Genomic DNA, 13,954 nt, shown 5'->3' with positions numbered 1-13,954 from the left:
AAAATAAATAAATTGATTTAATCTTGAGGAATTTGCCAAGCATTTCGCTTTCTAACGTTTGTAATCAAAGTTGAGCGTCTCTTTTATCATAATGTATTTAATATACAGTATATATATATTTATTTATTTATGCTTATTTGGTTCTGCCACTAAAATATATAATAAAAATATAGGCTACTAATAAAAATTTTTGAATACTATCTTTAAATTTATCGAATAATATCTGACCATATATATTCCCGAAAAAACTCATCATTCAATTGTCTTCTTTATTGAGATCTAAGGTTGGTTGCCGTAAGTAACGATTATTATATATCGAATTATAACTTTAAGCGGTTGTAATATTATTTACGGAGACCAACACTATTGAGATCTATTATTAGAGATAAATAAATTAGACGAATTTGACGAGAAAACTATTAATAAAATAATAAATCACTAATTTACCTGATTTACTAAATTGTTAAAATAAAATAAGAATTTATAATTATGGCACAATTACGTGAAGAAAATTACATTATTATTTTGTTAGGATATACTGTATGTCAAAATTCCAATACTTCACTTTATGTAACATCATTAATAAATACCATTCTTTCATTCTTCGTAATTATAATAATAAGTTGTATACTTAATAAAATTAATCTTTTAGTTTTGGTAATAACATTGATAACTTACAATATATAATCCTATATAATGCTTAGATTTTCAAAACTTGAAATTATATTCAAATATATTTTATTGAGTTAATTAATATGAAATTTACATTTATATTATTACTGTAAATAATTTTCTTTTACAAAACAATAAATATCAATATATAAATTATAATAATATAAAACTTGAATATCATATAATTCTAATTCCTTTACTTTATCTTTTAAAGAAAATAAATCTTCACATTTTTCATCAATAGTTTCTAAAATAGCCAAATATTTAACTCTTTTCTTTTTCATAATATATTCTCTTATATAAGGGAAAATATCATCACTTTCATCTTCCTTTTTATTTCTAATTAATAATTTTTTAATAAAAGTATTTTGAGAATTTTTTAAAAATACTTCTAAATCATTTCCATAATTATTAATTACAAGACCCAAATTTAAATATTCTAATTTTAAAGGAAGAATTTTTCCTAAATTTTGTAATATATTTGAACTAAAATGATTATCATAATCAAGGGCATCAATTCTAAGATAATTAAGATTTTGTTTAATATTATCAATTAAATTGAATAATAAATTAATATTCTGATTATTTAAACCAACAGGTAAATATAAAAATTTAATTTTTTGACAATATTTTAAAACTGATTCAAATAATTGAATTAATTGTTGTGATTTATCTGTTATATTACTTATACAAATTCCAAAATCTTCTAAATTATTACCAAATTTTTGTATTAATAATTTTAATGATTCAATATTTAATAATTCATTTAAAAATAAAGATTTTAATTTAAATGGTTTAGTAATATTAATAATTTGTTGAATAAATTTAATATCTAAAGAATGACAATAAATAATATGAATTGATTCTAAAACATTCAATTGATTAAATACTTCATTAAAAACAATTATATTATTAAAATCAATATAATAAAATACAATTGTATTTAATGTATTTGAACAATTAGAATTCTTTAATGATAATAATGAGTGATATAAAGGAAAATTATTATAACCAAGTAAAATTTTTTTGAGATTTTCTTGAGAATCAATAATTTGGGATAAACTTTTTTCATTTATTGGATAATTATTGTAATATGATGGAAATAAAAAATAAAGTGAAGAAATTGAATTACAATTAGAATTGAGAAATAATAATAATTTTGTTATAGTTTCAGCTGTTATAATAAAATCTAATTTCAAATTTTTGATATCACAAATGAAATTTGGATTTTTTAAGATTAATTCAAATGCTTCATCAAAATATTCACAAACTTGATGTGAAAGTAATGAAACTTCCAAACTACGTAATTTTACTTCATTTTCAATGAATATTAAAAAAAGTGAACTATAAATTAATTTTGTGAAATTTGTTATTTGTAAATTATTATTTTGTATTGAATAACTTAATTGTGCCACCCAATTTTCGATAGAATTACTAATTTTACGTGTATCCAAATGTTGAATAAAACTTGGATAATTAAAGAATGTATTTGAAGGAAATAAATTATTATTAATTCCATATTCATTTAATTTTAATTTACAATCTTCATTTAAATAAGATAAATAAATATCAATAAAACGACAATTTAAGGTAGGAATTGAAAATGGGTCTTCCCATAATAATGGAATTGCTAAACGACACCATAATCTATTAACCAATATACATGAATGTAATGTTTTATAATCATGATGAAAATATTGTATAATTTCATTTAATAATTCAGGTAAATCTCCTGAAAATATCTTTGAATATGCCATATAAAGTATTAAAACGAAAAAGAGAGAAGAGGAAAAAAAAGGAGTATAAAGTTCCGAGGCAATTCCGTTTGCCATACAAATATTTACGCCACATCACATGAAAATGATAAACATGATGATCATCAAAGTAAATTATATTTACTGCGTGAAAAGCTAAGATTCTTCATTCATGTGGGATTTTCAAGAAAAAATCATTTCATTTTCGTTAAATTTGATGATTTGTTTGTACTATTCGGAATTTCTTTGGTTATTGTGTTCGAAATTTAACATATTAAACGTCCGATTTGTCAACATTTAAATATTATAATATTTACCTGGTTGGCTCATGACAATTATCTTCCCTGTTTAAAATGATTCAATTGTCCAAAATTAAAAAAATTACAATCAATGTATGGCACTTGTGTGATATAAATTAATTCTATATACAGTATGTTAAAAAACTTATTCAAATGTAAAAAGAAATATAGCCAAAAAATAGAAAAATAAATATAACGTGAAAAAAAAATAATCTTGGGTTAAAAACAAGAGAATTTTTTTTTTTACGGAATGATTTTGGTCAAATATGACTTTGATTAAAAATATCAATTATCGAGCGCTTTTAGGGCAATTTTAATCAGAAGTAAGAGTATTTAATTTATCATAATAGACGGGTAAACAGTATTCGTTTTATTGCGGTTATCGAATAAACAGAAAAGATACATTGTTTTGAAAAAGAAATTCAAAATTCATATGAGACTATTTTAAAAACTTACTGTCATATATTTTTGACTTATTATAACGATGTAAAATATTCAAAAAAAATAATTGTGTTTGCGTATAATATTTGCTTATTTTAAACGAAATGAGGGTTTAACTTAATTAATTTGTGAAAGAAAATCTTAAATTTATGAAACATATTATAAGTATGAGTTTGTGTTTGTGATTTCGGAATAAACGAATAAATATTGACGATAGAAGGAATTAAATTTCTGATTAAAATCTACGATAAAATTATAAATTATAATAAAATTAAAAACTGAAGAAATCGAAAATACGTTTAACGACGAGAATTAAAAAAAAAAAGAAGCGCCATTCTTTAAGCATCTAATAACGGACGACTGAAATAAAATGCTTCTTCGTGACTCGCGAAAGTATTAAAATTAGAATTTTCTAAATTTGAGAATTTAGTTTCTTCAGCAGCGTCAAATTGATTTGATAAATCAGATGGATTAGGGTCATCACAAATTGCTATGACCCAATTTCCAAAACATTCATCAAGCTGTGATGCTGTTGGTCTATTTGATGGATTTGCATCTAAACATTGTAACATTAAACTGGAGAAAACAGGTGGAGTTCCATCTACGATGTTTGGCCTTAATCCTAAGCAGATTTCATGAATTAATTGTTTATTATGAGGTCTATCACAATAAGGACGCACACCAGCCGATAACATCCACATGACCATTCCAAAACTATAGACATCGGATTCTTTAGTTGGCGTATTTCCATCAAAGATCTCTGGCGCAACAAAGGGAATTACACCGTAAATTTGTTTGGACAATATTTGATTATCAAAAGGTCCGTGTAATCCAGTATCCGTGATTTTAGTATCAATAGAGTTCACATTACTTTCGACTAATATGTTTCCTCCATGTAAATGTCCATGAACAAGATCATGTTTGTGAATAAAATTTAAACCTGCGGATATTGACCATAGCATGTCTACAATATCTCTCCAGCAAAGAATCTCCATAGTTTCTTCAAGGTACGAGTATAAATCTCCATTTTTATAATATCTCATAACGAGTATGTAGCATGATGTTAGGTCTTTAGTTATACCAAAACAATCTGCAAGTGCTCCACTTTGCAAGCATTTATGATATCTATATAACTTTATTAGATTAAAAAAGAAAAAAAAACAATAATAGAGTTAATATCAATAGTTAATCATTTTCATGTGAATTAGAAATTTAGTTAGCAGTTGTCGTTTCTTAGATAGATTTGTTAGGATAACGAAGATTGTGACTTCAACTCGGAAATACATTTAACCGTCCTAAATTTGTTTAGAATTTACTTGAATTTTATAGTTCTTTTCAGAAATAACGTCATTTAGTTTCCCAATCATCATCATATTTTGAACTGGCTAACGTGCCATTTATAATCCTAAATTCCTAATCATGTCTATATATACTAAAAGTGTTTGTTTACTTGCCTGATTTACAAATTCCTGATCTATGTTCTGAGAATTATCTAATCGTTTTAGAATCACCTTAACTGGACCAGTACGAGTCCATATTTCGGCTTTTTCGTCAAGATTCCATTTTGGGCCATCCATCCATACTGCTGAATAAATCGAGCTGAAAGCACCTCGTTTATTAATATTTTCGATCAAGTCGAATTGATCAAAATCAATCCATTCAAGGTAATCCATACTCTCTCTAGCATTTAACTGAGAATGTTTAATAAGTTCATCTATTTTAGAATTTAGTCCAATTACTAAAATTTTCTTTTAAAAATGCAATATCGCAATTCTCACACCATGCTAGTGCTGGTCGTTGTCGTTCGCAATCAAAACACTTACCAAAACTCTTTCTGGATCCAGTGTGTTGAGACATTTGAGACATCTTGAAGCGTTTGCAATTTTTTTAAATAAGAGATGAATAAAATTCGAACTTTTTTTGCAAATATATATATATTTTTTTTTATACAGGCTATTTCTAGATGTGGCTTGGTGTTACGTATTATTTATTATTATTTACGTATTATTTACGGGACGGAGTGATCCGTCAGTCTTTTCATGTCGGCCTTTTTTTATTTCTTTGGCATTTGCATAAAGTCTCTTTGCTTAGTAATTTTATAAATTTTATATATTTTTATTCATATAATAAAAAACTTTGTATTATATATCTTTTTTATGCTTTTTTAATGAAAGCTGTCTAGTAATTACGCTTTTTATTATTAGATACTTTATAATATAAATATTAAATATTTATTTGATTTGGTTGTTTAACATTATATTTTTTAAAAATCAAAGATGATTCTTGAAACAACTATCAGGTATTCGTTTCTAAATAAATATTATTTTAACTTAAAAGGGAAAATTTTTTCTCACGCTTCTTGCCATATTATACATGCAAATATTTCATGCATAAACACAAAAATTCTTTGATACACTTAATTAGTAATGATGGTTGTGAAAAGATTTACCTAATTGACGTGACACAAGTATTGCTGCACAGTGCGCACACTTATTCACGTGAGTCTCGACACAAAGTAAAAATGATAGGACATAAAATAAATTTAGTAAAGTACGTAATAATTACATTTACTTTTATTTAAATTTTTCATAAAAAAAATTTTATTTATTTATAGGTTCCACTATTAGGGTTTCATGTTTTACTTTAAAGATTATCTAAATTAAACAATAATTTCAGGAATAATTATCTTACTAATGCAGTGGCCAACGGTATTTAATAATACCGAACTATCTTATAACTTTTAATTAGTAGACGAACTTAGCATCATATCCGAAAAATGGTAACCGGATTCATTTTGCCGGTTCTTTAGTAATTTGTCACGTAGTGTCACTCTTCAATTTTATAATAAATTGTCGCCCATTAATTGTCACATACATAATATTATATGTAACCCGGCAAAATGAATCCTGCTACCATTTTTGGAGTAATATAAAAGATTGGATTATTTGGATGTTACCGGAAAAATTATTTCTGTTAATATGGTATTGAATAGCAAGTAAATACTTAAAAATTTAATGATCACATAAAATTTAGATAAAACATAGTGTTATGGTAAGTCATGTAATCATCTGAATTTTAAATATTATATGCTGTTATATAACAAACAGTTCGATATATAAACATGGCTACTAATTGGTATTTAGGATTTTTTCCGCCAGTTATAAACTGGCGGACCAATTAGTATATCTTAGGATGATAAAAAAGATCTAGTTTAGTATATAAATGGGTCATCATCCGAAATTATTACAAAAACGAAAATTAAAAATTCAATAATCGGAATAATAATTATAGATGAGAAATTAATTATTTTTAATTTATAGTTATAAATATATTTACTAAAAGTGACTATTTGTTGCTAACTTAGCCGAGTCTTTCAAAAGCTTGTTGTCACCTGATCGCCAACGTTGAGGAGAGAGGAAAGGAGTTACATTGCTTAAAAATTTTTTTTTTTCTAGTTATTCCTCTTCCTTTCTATACGAAAGTTTATAAATTTCATTTCAAAAGTTTAAAAATTTCTTCTTTCAAGTATGTACATTGTAACAAAATTTATTTTTATATTTAATGTATTTTTCTTTCTTTTCCAATACTAATTTTTTTATTCTATTTTATTTTAAATGCTACAAGCCTCATGATATAAGAAAATTCACAATAGAAATCGTTAAAAGATGGGAAGAAGGTATTTCCAAAATCCGGACTTGGTGTAGGTGTTCGATTTGACATAATGGTTGGTTTATCCTCCCGAAATATTGATATCATATAGATCCTCTTGAAATATTGAGAACTTTTTTAATTGGCGTGGACGTTTGATTTAACTTAAATTTTTGATTGATTCCTCTTGAAATTTTTTGATTTAGCATAGATATTTGATTTCTTCTCGAAATATTGCAATTTTTCGATTTAGCGTAGACCATTTGATTTATTCTTAAAATATTGAAATTTTTTGATTTAGTGTAGACATTTTATTTATTCTCGAGATATTGAAATTTTTTGATTTGGCGTAAATGTTTTGATTTATGTTCTGTAATAAAAAAAAAATTAAGGATAAATGTATATATATTTATAACAACAACGAAAAAAGCCTTATTTAAAATAATGGTTAAATGTGATTTTGTTTTTAAGAAAAAATAAAATAACTCCTATATTCAATATTAATTAAATTTATAGACCAGATTTGCCACAAAATTTTAATCTAATGGCTTTAATGGCTTACAAATAAGCTTGCCATAAAGTTACGAAATTTTGTGTAATAAATAATATACAAGACGACAGAATCCAGAATTCTATCAGATATTTATTTCTGATTTTATGTAAGTTTATTGATGAAAAGAGGAGTAACATTGCGAGCACTATTCAGAGCGCAAGTATCCTTAAACCAGTAGAAAATTTGAAGAAGAAAAGGTACAGTTCTAGATCCATTTTCATTTGATCCTTTTTCGTAATTTAATTCATTTAACTAAGAAAACCAACCGAAATATATTTAAATTTTTAGATCAAGCATGTTATATTCCTATTCTTAACTGGATATCTTTCAATCGGAGTTGCCATTTCTAATATATAGCAAAAATCAGAAGAAATTCAAATGAAATCGATCATATTTTGAAAGAACGGTTGCCGTAATATCACGGTTGTGCAGTTAATCTCTCACAACTTTCTTGTTTCTTCAATGATTAATTAATTTGTTATTAAATTCACATTGACACAAAAGAATAATTACACCACTAAAAGATTTGTTGATCGATTTTAATATAAAAAAGGAAAAGTCTAAATCCGAGATAATAGAAATGTATTACATAATGTGTAAATCAATGCTGAATATAGAAGATCAGCATCCTAAAAAGGAAACTACTTAGAGACAAAATTTTATATATATGTAAAAGTATATATAAGTATATATACTGTATATGTCGTTTCGTACAGTTCAATACTTGTCTTGTCGGCCCGCCCATCTCACCCGTCAGACAAGAGGCATTCATATAAAGTTTTTTTCTTTTGTAAAAATTGTGGGATAGTGATTCTAAGCTAACTTTAATAAGTTAATTAAAAAAAGTAATATTACAAAATAAAACAATTGTATTTTTTTTATTAATAAGAAAATTAATTTTTTTTCGTCAAAAATTACTAAGCTAAAAAAAGATCATTGATTGGAATACCAGATATGAAATATAATACTAACTAAATTAGGTAATCAAATTATTTTTTAATAGCCAAATTAACTTCACTATTATATCTAATGCCATAAAAATGATCATTAAACGATCAAATTTAAATCCTTTCGCTTAAATTATAAGATCAAATTTAATTTTTTCACTAATAAAAAATAAATAAAAATAAATAAAATATTGACTAAAAAACTTATGTGTTTAGAAAGAATATGATTTTTTCTTAGTCTTAATACGATTATTAAGATTTATTATTGTTAAGAAATGTATTTAGAAGATAGCTATTTTTGAATGTTTGAATACTAATAAAAAAGAGTACAATAGCATATATTCTTTTTATTAAATATTACAATTTTTTTCTACAGAATTAATAATAAATAATTATCTAGGATTCTCTTTATTAATTAAATAAAATAAACAAAGGCATAATTATAATTGTCCAAGATTTTTTTTTCGTCAGAAATCATGCAATTACGAAAGATTTTTTTTTTTTGAAATAATCTTAAACAATTAAAAAGAGTACAATAAAATATACTTTTTTTAGTATCAAATATAAAAATTCTTCTGCAAAATTAATAATAAACAATTTATCTCTTCGTCAAAAATCAAAAATGAACAATTACGAAAGATTTTTTTTCTTTGAAATAATCTAAAAAGAGTAATAAAAAAATTCATGTGTCAATGTGATTCATCTGCGGCTGATCTAATGTTTTTATGGTTAGGTTAGAAAATTAAATTTTTTCTTTTATTTCCAGTAACTGGCTTTTTTAGTAATAATGTTATCATTAAAATATAAAATAAACAAAGGGCATAATTATAATTGTCTAAGATCAATCTTTTTTTTTTCATCAGAAATAATTGTACCAATATCAACAATTACGAAGATTTTTTTTTTTTTTTTTTTTGAAATAATCTAAAGGATACAATAGAATAGATTCTTTTGTATTAAATAACAATTTTTTTATCAAAAACAAAAGGCTCAATTGTCTGAGAATTAAATTCTTTTTTTCGTCAGAAATCTAAAATAGATCAAGATTAGAATAATTAAGAAATTAATTACTATTATTTAAAAAAAAATTTCTAATATATATTTAAACCCCTTTCTTTCCATCCTACTTCAGATTTTTTTTTAAGTAAAAAAAAAAAAATGCCATCAGCAGTCACTGTGTTATGTCAAATCAAATCAAAAGGACCAGATGGGGATTTGTTAATTGTTTGGCAAATTATATGATTTCGCCAAATATATTTAAAAACTTCCACTATGGCTTCTATAAAAAACAAAACATTTCCGTTAACTTTCCATGAATTCAACATTAAAGATTTACGTATTGATAAGTGGAAAGTGCCTTTTTGATAACAAAGATATGTATGTAAGTATATTAAACTTTATAATAACTAATATGACCATATCGATATAAATAATAATATTTCTATTATTAATTGATAAGGTAATGATATCAACAGCTTTTAAGATAGAATTAATTGAAGATGAAATACCATCAACTGGACCATATATTTCTTTTGTTGGAAAAGTTTATTCTAGGCCTAAACAAGATGATTGTGTATTTGGAATTAATGTATCGGAATATAATAATAATTTCAACTTTACTAACAAAGGAAAAGTAAATTTTAAAATACAAGTTGTATATGATGCAGGTCAAGATTCCCGTTTTAGAAACTTGCACCAAAATTGGAAATTGGTAAATTGGTATTCATTGCGATCTTAGCGAAAATGATTTACCATTTGTTGAAGCAAGAAGAAATCGATTTACTAGAAAATTCCATTGATGATCTTCCAAATACAAGTTTATCACAGTCTTTGTTTTCACGTACCCAAAAATTTAAGACAAACAAACCAATTTCTATCAAAAAAGAAAAATCTTTAGATAATGAAATTGAAAAAGTTTTATCTACAGGTCAAAATCAAGAGTGAAGAACAAAGTGATGATAAAATTGATCATAAATCTGTAATGAATCTAACAAATCAAGGTAGTAAAAGGAAAAATCAATTAGCAGAATTATCTCTTCGACGTTTAAAAAAAGCAAAAAATCTTGATAATAATGATGAAGAATTTGGTTTAGACAGTCAAGTAACTGGTAAAGAGCTGAGTTAACCAACAAAACGTAAAGATAAAAAAAGATCAAACAAAACTACAAAAGTTACTACACGATCACAAAAAAAATATGAAAATTACCCGATGTAGAGGTGCAGATACCAACAGTATCACACAAATCAAATTTCAAGCAAGTGTATCATCTATATCTTCCTCCCGTTAGGTAATATTATCTAACAAATCCTGACTTTCTATTTTACCTGATGACCCAGAAGAAAAACGAAAACATATCATTGGATTGGTGCAGAGCAGTTTCCTTATCTATCTTTAAGAGATAATGACAAATGTGGTGACAGATTTAATCTTAATAATTCAGCAATCTGCCCTATTTGCAAAGAGATCATAAAGAAAAAAGTATATGGAATAATATAGGTGAATGGGTTCCGGTGAATATTGTGGAGAATGAACTTATTATCTCAATTGTTGGAATGCTCTTCAGGGTGGTATCCCAGTAGTATCTGTAAAATCATAGATGAAAATTTTGTCACATGGGTCTGATCGGGTTACACCAATCACTGATTGAAATAGCCTGAAATTTAAAAAGGAAATGTTATTATCAGTGATTTTAGAAAGTTTACGGCTTTACGCGTTTTCATTATGGAATTTTTTAAGCGATGAGCTAACTGAGAAGTGGATGTATAGCGAGGTCTATAATTACTACAAAAATAAAGACAACAAAACCCTGAGTGAAGTGTTAATTAAAATCAGAAAAGATCTAAAACATTTCAGTAAAAAAGAACTAAAACCTCATCTCCGCGAAAAAGCAAAAAATATTCTTGATAATTGGGATGTAAGTATTGAGCTCGTGAATCAGAAAGTATTGTCCATTACAATCCGTAAAAGAGTGGTGCTTCTTTATTTTCAAGTTCCTGGTTTAAGATCTGCTGGTTCTGTGAGGAGGAGGAACCTGCTACGTACCTTTCTTAAACATCAAACAACTTGTCTGTTGAAAGTCAACTCTTCTATTGTTGAGAGTACTGAGTGCAAACTTGTTTGGTCATATTTATGAACTGCTGATTCACGTCTCTTTTATTTCATTTTTTTAAAAATGGACAAGAACCACAAAGAGAACTGAAAAATGAGCGAAACAATGGGAGAACTCCGATGATATCAACGTAGAAAGAATTGAAAAGATTGTTAATCCAATGAATAAATGTACTAATGACCTGAAAACGGAATTTCGTATACAAACAATTAAGTTATATCTCTGTTCAGAAAACGATGATTGGGACTACAAATATGATGCGGTTAGTAAAGCAAAAAGATATCTTAAAGCCGAACGCCACCTAACTTGAGCACAGGAGATCCTTTTGGGCAGTTCTACAACATTATAATATTTTTATCATTACTGTAATTATTTGCAGTACATAGTATTAATTATAACTTAAAGAAAATTAAAATTTTATTCTTTATGTAGCTGTTAAGGTTTCGCTTTCTTAATCAACTTAATTTCTTGTTAATATATATAAAAAAATTGTACATAATTTCTTTCACTAATTAACTATATATAAATAAAAATAACTTGTACAAAAAAAAATAATAATGATAATAAACAGTCTGTCGTCCCTTTCCTTCATTAAAAAATAAAAAAAAAATAAACGTCTATAGTAATAGTTATTTAACGGGAATCATTAATTATCACGGAGGAGCCGTGATGATAAATAACTGAGATTAACGTCCCGTATACAATTTTAAACTACTGATAGACTTTAGCTTATCCTTCAGTTTTGCCACAATCAGCCTTATGAGATCCGGCATCTTGTGCATAATCCTTACTATATATTTGCAAAGTATATTAAAAATAAAAATCGGTTCATACTTTCATTAAAGTTAATAATAAAATCAATATTTTTGAATAATATTTATGAAAAAATTAACATTATTCAAAAATAGTACTGTACCGTATGAATATTAACGTAAATTGATAAAATATTTCCTTATAAAATGTAGCCACTATCATATTGCTATATAACCGCATAATACATGCTAGCGGCATTAAAGTTGCTAGGTGCCTGTTATCATGTTGACCAAAGCAAAAAAAATAATGCTACACGATATTAATTTTTTATTATTATATGAAAAATAAATTACAAGTGTCGGGACATAGCCGATAATACACGAAAGCAAAGTAAAAAAAAATGTGAAGCGCTTCACTAGCGCCTATCTGTTTTGATGCCCATCATTTTTTGATCGATTTTTTTTTGATTCTAGCCCTCTTGCTAGCTGGAAAACTATCGGTACTAATCCATCCTTCAACAACCCACAATTGGTACTCGCTGCCACTTGTAGAATTCAGCACAGAAGTAGTCAAAATAACTGTTACTACCAAAATGCTTGATCCGTGGTTTGTTCCATCTTATTTATTTAGTATACACTTTCAAGTTGTGCCAGATTCTAAGAAATAAAATGTCGGTGTTAATGTCATTGAATCTCCTAAAAAAAACGCAAGTAGTAGAATTACAGTACCTATGCATAACCTATTTTGAAGGCGCAAGACTTTCCTTCAGTGATATAAAGGAAGTCATTCAGACTTTTGATTGCGCAATCGATTTGTCCGGTTGATTCTTCAACAGATATATTTTGTAATACTATGAAGATATCTTGAAAGTAAGTTATTTTGCAATACGATAGATGCGTGAAAGATCGATAAAATAAATTTGCAACGTTAAAAGAAAGAAATTTAGTAAATTTAGTGAATATTAATTAAATATTAAAAAATAATTAAAGATTCTTACCGGACTAGGGGCCATTCTCTTCTGGTAATGTTGCAATCGTTTATAAGAATCATTCGCACGATGAAACTCGTGAATTCTTGCGGATTGTCTCTCACCTTGTTCCCATTTCTACGTTAATATATAAATACGTTTACTAGATAAAATGAAGAAAAAAACAAAATAAATAACGGAATTTCCTCGTAGGCTGCAAGGAAAAGAAAATAAATTATTATACACGATGGTCCATTATAAATCGAAGTAATATTAAGAGTGTATTCACTCACCAGGAGTAAGCTATCATATCTTCTCCATTGACCTTATTTCTAAAACAAAATTTTCTTCAATTCGTCAAGAGATCTATATGAAGGATAATTGCATAATTTCTGGCTGAGGCCTTCAATGAGTCTACAAGTCTCGTTACTGATCCTAATGCCAAACCAACATTTCTCTTTTGCTAAGAAAGTCAGGTACAACAATTTTCTCTCTAAGAAGAATTTTAATATCATCAAGTTTTAAAGCCTTTTTGCAAATATTCGATAAGCTTTTCTGTAATTTAGACCCTTAGCAACGTCCGCCATTGAAACTTCTTCCATTTTTAAGCTTGAGGAGAAGGTGGAGAGTTTTGAAGACATGACGTTTATGTGTATTTGTGCTTGTGAAAAAAAATTATGCACCTACTGAAAATGACAATCAAAAACATGCTTATATAAGAATTATCGATCATTCTAACATCGCGTGACATTTTCAACACGTGACATTTTTGCATTCCCAGTATAAAAAAAAAACCATAAATTGTTAAAT

The 13,954-nt window shown here is 26.3% G+C and overlaps 4 protein-coding genes across 5 annotated transcripts; 1 reads left to right on the top strand and 3 right to left on the bottom strand.

Moving 5' to 3' along the window:
* Positions 1-705: 705 nt before the first annotated feature.
* On the bottom strand, positions 706-2,476 carry OCT59_020332 (uncharacterized protein). Its single transcript, XM_025331483.2, has one exon. It carries the CDS (start codon positions 2,427-2,429, stop codon positions 777-779), a length of 1,653 nt encoding a protein of 550 aa, XP_025187106.1. The 5' UTR covers positions 2,430-2,476; the 3' UTR covers positions 706-776.
* Positions 2,477-3,504: 1,028 nt separating this feature from the next.
* OCT59_020331 (uncharacterized protein) lies at positions 3,505-5,032 on the bottom strand (the record flags this gene model as incomplete). Its single annotated transcript, XM_066149120.1, has 3 exons — positions 3,505-4,299; positions 4,678-4,904; positions 4,990-5,032. 3 exons carry the CDS (start codon positions 5,030-5,032, stop codon positions 3,505-3,507), a joined length of 1,065 nt encoding a protein of 354 aa, XP_065990066.1.
* Positions 5,033-9,626: 4,594 nt separating this feature from the next.
* Positions 9,627-10,439, top strand: OCT59_020330 (uncharacterized protein; the record flags this gene model as incomplete). Of its 2 annotated transcripts, XM_066149119.1 has the most annotated exons (3): positions 9,627-9,695; positions 9,774-10,025; positions 10,242-10,439. In XM_066149119.1, 3 exons carry the CDS (start codon positions 9,627-9,629, stop codon positions 10,437-10,439), a joined length of 519 nt encoding a protein of 172 aa, XP_065990065.1. The 2 variants fall into 2 exon arrangements, with proteins under 2 accessions (XP_065990065.1, XP_065990064.1); XM_066149118.1 differs by lacking the exons at positions 9,627-9,695; positions 9,774-10,025 and having other exon boundaries at positions 10,215-10,439.
* Positions 10,440-12,964: 2,525 nt separating this feature from the next.
* OCT59_020329 (uncharacterized protein) lies at positions 12,965-13,454 on the bottom strand (the record flags this gene model as incomplete). Its single annotated transcript, XM_066149117.1, has 4 exons — positions 12,965-13,027; positions 13,175-13,282; positions 13,343-13,358; positions 13,438-13,454. The coding sequence occupies 4 exons, from the start codon at positions 13,452-13,454 to the stop codon at positions 12,965-12,967; spliced, it is 204 nt and encodes a 67-aa protein (XP_065990063.1).
* Positions 13,455-13,954: the final 500 nt, after the last annotated feature.

This window comes from Rhizophagus irregularis, chromosome 3 (genome assembly GCF_026210795.1).
Source record: "Rhizophagus irregularis chromosome 3, complete sequence".
Taxonomy (NCBI): domain Eukaryota; kingdom Fungi; phylum Glomeromycota; class Glomeromycetes; order Glomerales; family Glomeraceae; genus Rhizophagus; species Rhizophagus irregularis.
Note: the sequence above shows the minus strand (reverse complement) of the source record. Positions and strands in the feature narration are given on the sequence as shown.